The sequence below is a fragment of the Corylus avellana genome, chromosome ca3 (assembly GCF_901000735.1).
Source record: "Corylus avellana chromosome ca3, CavTom2PMs-1.0".
NCBI lineage: Eukaryota > Viridiplantae > Streptophyta > Magnoliopsida > Fagales > Betulaceae > Corylus > Corylus avellana.
Window position 1 is genome coordinate 30,605,305 of NC_081543.1, and position 12,205 is coordinate 30,617,509.

Below are 12,205 nucleotides of genomic sequence, written 5' to 3' on the forward strand. Positions count from 1 at the left end.
ATATGACCGGTCACAATATGGGTGGGTTAGGTCCATTAGTGAACCTACGGGTCAAGAGTTTTTTTTAAAAAAATATTTTTTAATAAAAAATAAAGGTATTTTAGGAATTTTAAATCCTAACGAAAGAGGGTAACTAAAACGAAATGAAAGTTTGATACATTAAAGTGAAAGACTTTGAATATTGAGGGGGGTGTTTGCAAAAAACGCCTAAGTTCATAAGAGATAAGTGAAGTTTTCCCTAAACATTTTATTAAAATTGATAAGCTCATGAAATAGAATAAAAGGAAAAATTTACATACATCCCTCAAACTATTATCTAATTGGTAATATTTCTTTCAAACTAGTTACCACCACCCGGGTCATCTTCTTTTTACTTTGTTTTTATTATTATATTATTATTTTATCACTTACGTGATAAAATGTTGTCTTATTACAAATTGCGGAACGAAGGAAGCCTAATCTTCTGCTGGAAATGGAATCACACACTGCAAATTGGACTTGCATTCCCAAAAAGCAAATCTCGGGAAAAGAAATTCCGTGGAAATGCCTGAACCGGAGGAACCCAAGTCAACGGGACCAACCGTAGCGGTGGAGGAGGAAGAGGAAGAGGAAGAGGGGGAGAGAGTAGAGGCGTTGATCATGGACTTCGATGATTTCGACGACTTCTGGTCGTTGGATCAGATCCTCTTGCTCTCCGACAACAACATCGACAACAATAGCCACACCCCATGTCACCGCTCTACGTCTAGCCCTCCGACCAGCACTTCTCTCCTCACTGGGCCTTCTCAGATGGAAACGACGACGCAGCGCATGCCACCTCTGCTCTCCCGGACTCCTCTCCATTGCTCTCCTGTGAGTTTCCTATTCGTATTCGCATTCCTTCTTGGATTGGATTTTGATTTTCTTTGGTTGGGAGCTGTTGCAGGGAAAGTTTGAAACTGTGTAGAAAAGTTTGGTTCTTGGTGGTTTTGCTTTGTATGGTTGCTGAAAATAGTAAATTACCGATCGAAAGCTTAAACTGATATTGCTTTGTTTGGTTGCTTGTAAATTATCACCTCTCGAAAGCTTAAAGAGATAGTAAATTTAATCTTTTAATTAGTACTCTACCATTAAGTAAAACTGATAGAAAATGATGAATTAAGGTTCCATTCATAGAAAATAGTGAATTTAATCACTTAATTAATAATCTTTCACTCAAGAACACTTGCTTTGAGCTCTTGCTTTATATATATATATATGAAACACGAACATCCAGGATGAAAGAAACATAGAAGGATTAAACCGAGGAATCATGGTTATATGGCCTTTCTCTTAGAAATTTAAGCGGAATGAGAAGTGTAGTGTAGTAGGACTAATCTCAGTTTGGGTACATGCCCTTGTATCCATAAGGGGTTTCTTGAACCCTGGAAAGAACTCTGGTGTACCAGAAAGTAAGACAAATGTAAAAGAGAATTTTACTGAAATACGAATAATTTTTTTTTTTTTAATTTTTTTTTACAGATTACGATAGAAAACTTAATTCGCAAGTTATAACATTCATAAATTGACCCTTACCTATAAAAAAACCCCTATAAACAGTTAAAAATTGAGGAAATAGAACCCTAAAACATGAAAAATATAAGAAACTAACAAACAATAAAATTGATCCAACAATCAGGAACCAAAGGCACGAACTTAATTGGCCAGTTTATTTTCTTTTCTTCTACTTATTTTCAGGACAACCAAAGGGACGATTGCATGACACTTAAATTAGTGAATTGGATGAAGTTTGTTGATTAACTCGGAGACTTAATCACCATCTACAATAGTTTTGAATATATTCCATTGGATGGGCGATGGGTCTATATGGCCTGTAACAAAAATGGGACAGTTATGCACCGCTTGCAGTTTCTCAGTAATATTATGGCTTCACTCAGTAGTTCACTCCTTTGAGTTCTGACTTTGAAGTTTCATTATATGCAGGTACTCCCAATTCAGTTACTGAAACGCCAATGGAGAATGGAAATAATATTAGAGTTTCATCTCCGCTTATGGGACTGAAGCCCCTGGGAGATTCAGATGGGTATTGTGTAATCAAGGAGAGGATGACACAAGCACTTGGGTACTTCATAGATTTGACAAAAAACAATTTTCTAGCTCAGGTTTGGGCACCCACAAAGAATGGGAGCCGGTACGTGCTCACAACTTCAGGGCAACCTTTTGTTATTGATCCACATAGCAATGGACTTCATCAGTATAGGATGATTTCTCTGACATATACGTATTCTGTGGATAAGGGGAACGATGGAATGCTTGGGCTTCCTGGCCGTGTTTTCCAGCAAAGGGTGCCAGAATGGACTCCAAATGTTCAGTGTTACTCCAGCAGAGAGTATCCACGTCGTAATCATGCCCAGAATTAAAATTTCAGGGAAGCTTGGCTTTGCCTGTCTTTGAGTCTTCTCGCCAGTCCTGTGTTGGTGTATTTGAACTCATCATGACTTCACCGAAGATCAACTATGCACCTGAGGTTGATAAAGTCTGCAAAGCACTTGAGGTTGGTCTCCTTTCCCCTTGCTGTGCATGTCAAACTTCATGCTGCATTCGTATTTGGTGACTGCCAGATGATGATTCTACTCTTTATGAGATTCTTATGGAAAATGTTGTTGCCTATGAGATTGTTCACCTTGAAAAATATTGGTAACTTCAAACATTTCAAGATTCCTCAATCACAATTTTGGTTGTCCTGCAGGCAGTAAATCTGAAAAGTTCCGAGATGTTGGATCATCCAAACACACAGGTGAGCTGCAACAATCATGCATGCTAAATCTGAGTCTTTTGGGAACCAAGAAGATAAATATGGTGCTTTTGTTTCATTTTACCCTTTTTCTTCTCAAAGATGTATATCCTTGGCAATGCTTTAACCAGATTTGCAATGAAGGCCGCCAGAATGTGCTGGCTGAAACTTTGGGAATATTGGCGGTGGTGTGCGAAACTCACAAATTACCTTTGGCTCAGACTTGGGTTACATGCAGGCATCTCAGTGTTCTGGCCCATGGTGGTGGTCTCAAGAAGAGCTGTACTAGCTTTGACGGTGGTTGCATGGGACAAGTCTGCATGTCCACAACTGATGTGGCCCTCTATGTTGTAGATGCTCACATGTGTGGTTTCCGGGAGGCCTGTGTTGAGCATAACTTGCAAAAGGATCAGGGGGTTACTGGGAGAGCATTTTCATCCCATAGCTTATGCTTCTGTGAAAACATTACCCTATTCTGCAAAACTGAGTAACCCTTAGTACACTATGCCCGCATGTTTGGTTTAGCCAGCTGTTTTGCCATCTGCTTAAGGAGCACACATGCTGGAGATGATGATTACATTCTAGAATTTTTTCTGCCCCCAAGCATTACAGACTTCTATGAACAACGGACTTTATTGGGCTCCCTATTGGCAACGATGAAGCAGCATTTCCAGAGTCTTAAGGTTGCTTCTGGTAATTGAACTTGAAGAGGAAGTATCTGTGGAAATCATTCAAGTTTCTACTAATGGGAGTGTTGATTTAAGACTGGAATCATTACATGCATATACCCTTATCTATGGAATCACCACCTAGGCCTGATGGCTTGCTGAATAAGGGAGATATGGTGCAGTTAGAATCATCAAAGCAGCAGTTAATGTTGCACTTCGATGACATAAATGATAAAGGCACGATGACAAATAATGGAGGCAGAAGCGTCGATCACTTTTCTTCTTTAGAAAATAAGATCAGAAAGACATCAGAGAGCAAGCGTGGAAAAACTGAGAAATCAATAAGTCTAGAAGTTCTCCAACAATATTTTGCTGGTAGTCTTAAAGATGCTGCAAAGAGCCTTGGTGGTATGCTTATACAGTTATACACTAACGAATTGTTGCTTGCAATTTTTCTTATATAGATGTGGGTGATGCTGAATTTGTACATAAAAAACTGGATGTTTATTTTGTTCTTTGAAATGTTCTTGCTTTACAGTTTGCCCTAGTAAAATGAAGCGTATCTCTAGGCAGCAGGGGATCTCCCGATGGCCATCTCGCAAGATCAACAAGGTCAGCCGTTCCCTCTCCAAGCTAAAGCGTGTAATTGAATCTGTTCCAGGTGCTGAAGGAGCATTTGGTAATTTACATTCTCTCACCACGAGTCCTCTTCCTGTTACTATTGACTCTCAGCCTTCCAGTTTGATTAGGTCCAACCCACAAACATCACCATCCTTTAAACTCACTGAACCTCAGAAAAAGAATAAATCACCCACAGGTAGAACACTCAAAAACGACAAACAGGCTGGGATGGAAGATCAATTGCATGGACGAAGAAAGTTTAGTCCGATGAACCTTATTTGTCGTTATCATAGTAGTTCTCCACCAGAGCTTGGTAAAGGCCCAGACAGGTCCAAAACGAGGAGTGGCTCATGTGAAGAGAGTGCTGGGAGCCCTACTTCACATGGTTCATGTCAAGGTAGTCTCCCAAATCAAAGCTCACCGGCAAAGCATCAATATATTTCCTCCATCAATGAGATATGCGATAAAGTAGGGGGCTCCCCTGATGCTCTTTTGATGATAGAACCTCAAAAAACATTTGGAGGAATGCTAATTGAAGATGCTGGAAATTCAAAAGATTTGAGAAATCTGTGTCCTTCTGTACCAGATGCTATGTTGGATGAGCAGGTCGCACAGTTTTGTTCGATTAAGCCTCCATTTCCCAGTATGGCTCCTAACCAATCTATGGCTACTCCGGCTCACACCATGCCATATGTTACAGATAAGAAAGAGATGAAGAGTGTCGCGATCAAGGCAACATTTAGAGAAGATATTATCAGGTTTCGGCTCTCTTTGTGTTCGGGCATTTTGGAGCTGAAAGAGGAAGTAGCAAAGAGGTTGAAACCTGAAATGGGAACATTCGATATCAAGTATCTGGATGATGATAATGAGTGGGTATTGATAGCCTGCGACGCAGACCTGCAGGAGTGCATAGATATTTCAAGGTCGTCGGCCAGTACTATCATCAGGCTTTTGGTTCGTGATGGCTAATCTAGGAAGCTCCTGTGAGAGCTATGGGGAGTGAGGATTAGTTTGTACATAGAATGCAAGTTGAGGGTGTCACACATCCACAATTATAAATGTGGTACTCTAGCTTGCATCCTATGTCGTGCGCACAGGACGCAAGCCATAATTAAATCTAAATTATAAGTGTATTGAAATTTTTGGGAGTACTTTGCTAATGCAACCCTATAGTTCTATTTTTATTTTTATTTTTTGTAATATTCAACGAAATGATAAAATCAACACTAGTCCCTCATCTTATAAACTCTATAAAAACATACATGGATAGATCAAAAATCAAATATCCTTTGTAAGGAAGAAAGTATTACTAGGCTAGACGGTCATTTGTAATATACACCTATACTTGAGTAGAGTGGGAAATTTTATCATAGTAGTATCATCTTTTACTCGAAACTAGAAGCAAACCTAGCTATAGTTTTGGAGGAAATAACACCCCTGAAATTTTAAAATTTCATCTAAGTTATTTGTTTTTTATGAGATATACATTTTAAAAGAACTTTTTTTTATTCCCAAAAATCCTTGTATTTTAGTTTTGTCCCTATACCTAAAATTCTAGTTTAGCCTCAGAACCTTTAAGAATGTCTAAAACAAAAATGAAACCATAGAGAAAATAGCAAAGTATAATTAGCTCATTACTATAATATGATATATAGTTGGTGAACACAAGAAAGAAACTGCATTTGTTTGTGATATATTCTCACACTAGACTAATAACACCTTTGGTAGTGAGTTCCATCAAGTCATCTGACACTGGCGATATTGGAAGAGTCCTCACCATTCTAAGGTGCACCGCTGCCAACCTTCTTAGATTCTTCTTCATTCACCACTAGCTCTAACAAATCCATCTGGCCAGTTTTGCCCTCCCTTTCTGCAATCTGTCTCTTTGTTGATTTGTAGAAAGTAGCATAGAGAATCAACTGGGCCATCGAAAATACTACTCCCACCACACTGGGTACCTGAGACCAAATCCACCGTCTCAATTTTTAGATGAAACCCAATATTGACTTTCTTACAATCATCACAAGCAGGTGGTTTATGTTTGTTAATGTGTTTTGGACGATGATTTTTTGTTTTTTATTTTAAAAAAATGTTCTGATATAATATAAAGGTAAAAAATTGTTATTATGTTTTTAATTATCTCTAAAGAGTGTTTTCTGTTTTGAGTTTGTTAATGTATTTCACATATAAAAATGCCTTCCAAATGCACACTATTTAACCTGACAATAAAAATATTTATTGGATTTAAAATTTAATGATAATTTTTATTACCACGTTAAAGAATATGCATTTGAGAGTATATGTAATATTTCTCAAACAGAAAATAACAACACAAACAAAAGTAACCTTTGTTTCTTTGCTTAAGATCATGGAGAGAGAGAGAGAGAGAGAGGGGTTGAATATATGAAATTACGAGGATGAAGAGGTCAAATTGAATAAGAGCATAAGTACTCCAGGTAAGACCACTGAGAAAGCCAGTGAAAGACAGGAAAAAAGGCATATACTCCACACTTCTTGTGGTAAGCACCATTTTCTGCACCACACACAAAAGCATCTTCGTCAATAAACAAATTACAATGATCAATCCGACAAAAAAGAGGAAAAACAAATAATAATAATAATAAAGGGTAATTTTACTGAAGACCCCTGAATTTCTACCTGATTTGACAAACTCCCATAAATTTTAAAATCTCTCAATTTAGTCCTCTGAATTTTCAATTGCAATTAATTTGGATCCCCTCGGAAGATTTAAAACGTTTAAAGTGAGACAATGACGTTTACACCCCTGACTTTTTTAAAAAATTTCAAATTTACCCTTACTTCCAAATTAAAAAAAATTACAAAGACCCAGCCTGAGACCTGAAACTCGTGGGTCTCTGGCGGAGACCCGCATGGGTTATAGCCAGACCTGTGTGACCTTTTTTCTTTTTCTTTTTTGCATTTTTATTAAAAAAACGAAAATTAAGGATATTTTAGTCTTTTTAGAGTTTGCCGTTAAAAGTGAACGGCTAAATCTAATGGAGAGGTCCAAATTGATTGCAATTGAAAGTTTAAGGGACTAAATTGAGAGATTTTAAAGTTTAAGGAGAGTTTGTCAAATCGAATAAAAGTTTAAGGGTCTTCAATAAAGTTACCCCTAATAATAATACCAATAATGAGCTTAGTTCCTTAAGAACTGAAGTAACAACTATCAAATTAAAAAACAAGTATATGAATTCAGCATCAAACATGAAAGCTGTCCATTTATCACGCATATTTGTTGTTAAATAATTAAGTTTTTAAAACTATATAAATAATAATTTAACATAATATTATGACAAAGATCATGAGTACATTTTCTCCATTTTAATTAAAATAGTTGACGTGCTTTTATAACTTCATGACATAATTTGTTAGGACGTCATTTTAACAAAGTATGATGAGTCATGACCATTCATTAATTATCGTCATGTTTGATGCTGAATTCATATATTTGTTTTTTAATTTGATAAATATTTGATAATTTTTGCATGCTAATATATAGTAGATCGACTAACCATGACAACCAATGGTGAAGCATACATCATGATGCCGAACAAAATGCCTATGATGCCTACAATCAAAGACCGCTCCTTATGTGAATGGGTTAGGGTTAAAACCAAAGATGTGAGAACGCTGATGAATATGAGTTCAATCAGCAGCCCCAGCAAAAATTTGAGCCTCTTTTTCCTGTCAGAGAAGATAAAGAAAATAATTAAGTAAGTAAGCTCGATGGCAATCCCGGCGCCGTCGATGGTCAGCACCAAGGTGCTGTGGGGGTGCACCATGGGCAGGCTGTAGAAGGTCCAGACCATGCAGTTCACTAGGGTTGCAAGGTATGGTGCTGGTGAGTAATGCTCCACTGACCCTTTCTTCCATATTTGAACAAAAGTTGGCCTGCAAATTAAATGCAATTAATCATGAATAGTTAAAAAAAAAAAAAAAAAAAAAAGAAGAAGAGTGGATTTTTTTGGTTAATACTTCGAAATTGGCTGTTTAAGTACTCATTCAGCCGATGCACAATTCTTTTAATTTGGGTGGAATCATGCTTACTATTCGAGAATATTTAGCCGATAAGAAAGGATCACGAAGTTGCCCCATGTCTTAAAAGGGATCCACGTTGAGAGAAAAGAATAGTAAAAAATAAAAGATATAAGATTTTGAGTCGATTATTTGATCTTTCTAAAAGGGGAACTCACTCTCTTTGTTGAGGTTACTCGAACCTTCATCCAATGAAAATGATATAAATAAAGAAAAGAGAAAGGAAGGAGATAGCAAAATGCCAAAATAAGGTTGACTACATTTAGGTTAAACCTCTTGACTAACGATATTGGAAAGCCAAAAATGCCCTTTAAGCCATCCGAAAAGACAAAAATACCTTCCTTTTTTTTTTTTTTTTGGCTTAAATCCTGGTTAAAAGGGCAAAATGCTGGGAGTGCCAAAAATCAGTGGCAAAAGTCTGGGAGTGCCAAACTTACACTGGGGACAAGAACAAGAAAAGTGCGACAATGTTTCCTGAAAACAAGCAAAAGAACCCCTCATCATCATTTGAATTTAATTAGCTGAACAAGAAAATGGTAATTAATAATATGTAATCTCTAGGAAGTCTAGCCAATAATAAAGTATATATTTTAGAAATAAAACTAAGTAACCCACCTAGAACACCAACAGTCATTCGAGCAGCTTCTGTAGAAACCATGTTGCTGGAGCCTGGAGCTGAAGGAAGAAGAACAATGACAAATCTAAAAGAAAAGTGGATCCTGAAGCAACACATAGAAAGGACTGCCTTAAATGAAGGTTTGTAGAGGAATAACATTTCCATTTTCCACCCACAGAGAGAGAGAGATGGCACTGCCTTCAAGATTCTCAATATACAAATGGTTGTTCAACATTTGAGTTGAAGGCGAATCAGCAAATACGCATATTTGCTTTTAATTAAACAGCACATTAGCTATGAACAGAACAGAGGCACTAACATTTTTTTTTTTTGTTTTTTTCGATCTCTCAATTATAGCATCAAACATGTCGTACAAATTTTGGAATTCTTTTATTTATATAGTCCACTATGGTTTGGGTGGTTCAGCCGGGACCATGTAACACCTACAATATTGAACTGATTATTTTCGATTAACTTGGAGAGTGTTATTGGCAATTCCTCCTGACCAAACTTTTCACTCTACTGTCGACAACCTACTAATTTGTAAAGCACCTAAGTGTTCGACAGTTAGAAAAAAAAAAAAAAAAAAAAAAAAAAAAAAATTGTATGAGTACACGACTTAGTAAACTATCACAGAACCAGCTTATCTAATTAATGAGCCTTAGGCGAAACTCGAAATGTGAACATTTGATATCAAGTATATGTGGATGATCGATGATAAAGAGTGGGTATTGATAGCCTGCGATGCAGACCTACAGGAGTTCATAGATACTTCAAGATCATTGACGGCCAGCAGTATCCTTAGGCTTTTGGTTCAATATGTAATGGCTAGCATGGGGAGCTCCTGTGAGAGCTATGAAGAGTGAGGATTAGTTTGTACAAATTAGTGACTTTGTTGATCCTTTCTGTAAGAAGTTTTCCTTCAAATTATAGTAGCACTCTGTTGCCCCCCAAAATTAAATTAATTAAATTTGATCAACTTGGAGTAATACTTGCAATTCCTTCAGGCAAATTAACTGGTAACTAACTTGCTATAAGAAATTTTCCGTTAAATTAAAGAAGTACTGCTTTCTTAGATTATTGTCATAAGACCTAAAAATTGTGTTTGTATGCATAGGACAGAAGTTGGGGGTATCACGTGTTCTCACTTATAGATGTGACTCTCTAGTTTGTGTCTTATATGTGTTCTGTGCGCACATAACTTAGAATGCAAGTTGGGGTGTCTCGTGTCCTCAATTATAGATGCAATACTCCAACTTGTGTCATGTGTGCATAGGACATAGAATGCAAGTTGAAGTTGTCATATGTCCTCAATTATAGATATTGTGGTACTCCAACTTGCATCTTATGTCATGTTTGTATAGGACGCAAGCCATGATTGAATCTAAATAAGTGTCTTGAAATTTGTTGGGAGTACTTCGCTAATGCAACCCTAAAGTTCATTCTTTTTTTTTAATTTTTTGGTAATAGTCAACGAAATCAACCCTAGTCCCTGATCTTATAAACTCTATAAAAACTTAGATAGATAAAAAATCAAATATCCTTTATAAGGAAGAAAATATTATTAGGCTAGAGGGCCATTTGTAATGAACACCTATACTTGAGTAGAATGGGAAATAAATGTCCCTATTATCATAGTAGTATGATAGTATTATCTTTTACTCGAAACTAAAAGCTGACCTAGCTATAGTTTTGGGGGCAATAACACCCTCAAAATTTTAAAATTCCGTCTAGGTTATTTGTCTTTTATGAGATATACATCTTAAAAGAATTTTTTATCCCCAAAAATCGGTGTTTTTAATTTTGTCCCCCATACCTAAAATTATAATTTCACCTTGGAACCTCTAAGAATGTTTAAAACAAAAATGAAACCATAGAGAAAATAGCAAAGTACGCATAATTAGCTCATTACTGCAATATGATATATAGTTGGTGAACACAAGAAATTAAGAAACTACGTACATTTGTTTGTGATATATTCTCACACTAGAATAATAACACTTCTTAGAAGTGGCCGGGTTCCATCAAGTCATCCGACACTGGCGATATTGGAAGAGTCATCACCATTCTAAGGTGCACCGCCAACCTTCTTAGATTCTTCTCCATTCACCACCAGCTCTAACAAATTCATCTGGCCAGTTTTGCCCTCCGTTTCTGCAATCTGTCTCTTTGTTGATTTGTAGAAAGTAGCATAGAGAATCAATTGGGCCATCGAAAATACTGCTCCCACCACACTGGGTACCTGAGACCAAATCCACCGTCTCAATTTTTAGATGAAACCCAATGTTGTCATTCTTACAATCATTACAAGCAGGTGATTTATGTTTGTTAATATGTTTTGGACGATGATTTTTTGTTTTTTATTTGAAAAAAAATGTTCTGATATGATATAAAGGTAAAAAATTGTTATAATGTTTATTATGTCTAAAAAATGTTTTCCGTTTTGAGTTGTTGTCTATTAATGTATTTCTCTTATAAACATGCACTTTCAAGTATACATTATTTGACGTGACAGTAAATATTTTCATCGAATTTAAAATTTAATTATAATTTTTATTATCACGTTAAGAAATGTGCACTTAAGAGTGCATGTATGTAGAAAATAACAACACAAACAAATGTAACCTTTGTTACTTTGCCTAAGATCATGGAGAGAGAGAGTGAGAGAGAGAAAAAGGGGGTTGAATATATGAAATTACAAGGATGAAGGGGTCAAATTGAATAAGAGCATAAGCACTCCAAGTAAGACCACTGAGAAAGCAAGTGAAGGACAGGAAAAAAGGCATGTACTCCACACTTCTTGTGGTAAGCACCATTTTCTGCACCACACACAAAAGCATCTTCGTCAACTGATCAATATATCTTTGGTTCCAATACATGCATGTGAAACTCCAACATTTCATATAGAAAAATAATTGCTATATAATCATTTCAAAAAACAAAAAAAAATAAAAATAAAATAATAATAATAATAATTGCACCAAAAATCAGTACCATATTTGCATATAGGGTAATATATAGTAGATGGACTAACCATGACAACCAATGGTGAAGCGTACATCATGACGTTGAACAAAATGCATATGATGCCTACAATCAAAGACCGCTCCTTATGTGAATGGGATAGGGTTAAAACCAAAGATGTGGCAACGCTGATGAATATCAGTTCCACCAGCAGTCCCAGCAAAATTATCATCCTATTTTTCCTGTCAGAGAAGACAAAGAAAATGATTATGTACATGAGCTCGATGGCAATCCCAGCGCCGTCGATTGTCAGCACCAAGGTGCTGTGGGGGTGCACCATGGGCAGTCCGTACAAGGTCCATACCATGCAGTTCAATAGGGTTGCAAGGTATGGTGCTGGTGAGTAATGCTCCACTGACCCTTTCTTCCATATTTGAACAAAAGTTGGCCTGTAAATTACATGTCATTATCATGAATAGTTTTTTTTTTTTTTTTTTTTTTTTT

General features: G+C 36.5%; 2 protein-coding genes and 1 pseudogene across 2 annotated transcripts in view; 1 reads left to right on the plus strand and 2 right to left on the minus strand.

The window, feature by feature from the left end:
- Window positions 1–483: 483 nt before the first annotated feature.
- On the plus strand, window positions 484–5,232 carry LOC132175855 (protein NLP6-like; annotated as a pseudogene).
- Window positions 5,233–5,843: 611 nt separating this feature from the next.
- Window positions 5,844–8,802, minus strand: LOC132175856 (bidirectional sugar transporter SWEET4-like). The gene is made up of 5 exons (XM_059587928.1): window positions 8,737–8,802; window positions 8,559–8,595; window positions 7,599–7,977; window positions 6,476–6,595; window positions 5,844–6,020 (listed from the first exon to the last, which is right to left on the minus strand). The coding sequence occupies exons 1-5, from the start codon at window positions 8,777–8,779 to the stop codon at window positions 5,844–5,846; spliced, it is 756 nt and encodes a 251-aa protein (XP_059443911.1). The 5' UTR covers window positions 8,780–8,802.
- A 2,003-nt stretch (window positions 8,803–10,805) lies between these two features.
- The window catches only part of LOC132174409 (bidirectional sugar transporter SWEET4-like), a 2,812-nt gene continuing 1,412 nt past the window's right edge, over window positions 10,806–12,205 (minus strand). Inside the window, exons 2-4 of the mRNA XM_059586070.1 lie at window positions 11,772–12,150; window positions 11,437–11,556; window positions 10,806–10,979 (exon numbers count right to left, since the gene is read on the minus strand). Coding sequence (XP_059442053.1) covers window positions 10,806–10,979; window positions 11,437–11,556; window positions 11,772–12,150 — 673 coding nt within the window. The remainder of the gene's footprint in view (window positions 10,980–11,436; window positions 11,557–11,771; window positions 12,151–12,205) is intronic.

Coding starts and splice junctions, on each gene's coding strand:
- LOC132175856 (XM_059587928.1), bottom strand. CDS start 8,779: ATGGTTTCTACAGAAGCTGCTCGAATGACTGTTGGTGTTCTAG. Junction 7,978..8,558: donor TTCTTGTTCTTGTCCCCAGT/GTAAGTTTGGCA, acceptor TTTAATTTGCAG/GCCAACTTTTGTTCAAATAT. Junction 6,021..6,475: donor AATTTGACCTCTTCATCCTC/GTAATTTCATAT, acceptor ATTTGGTCTCAG/GTACCCAGTGTGGTGGGAGT.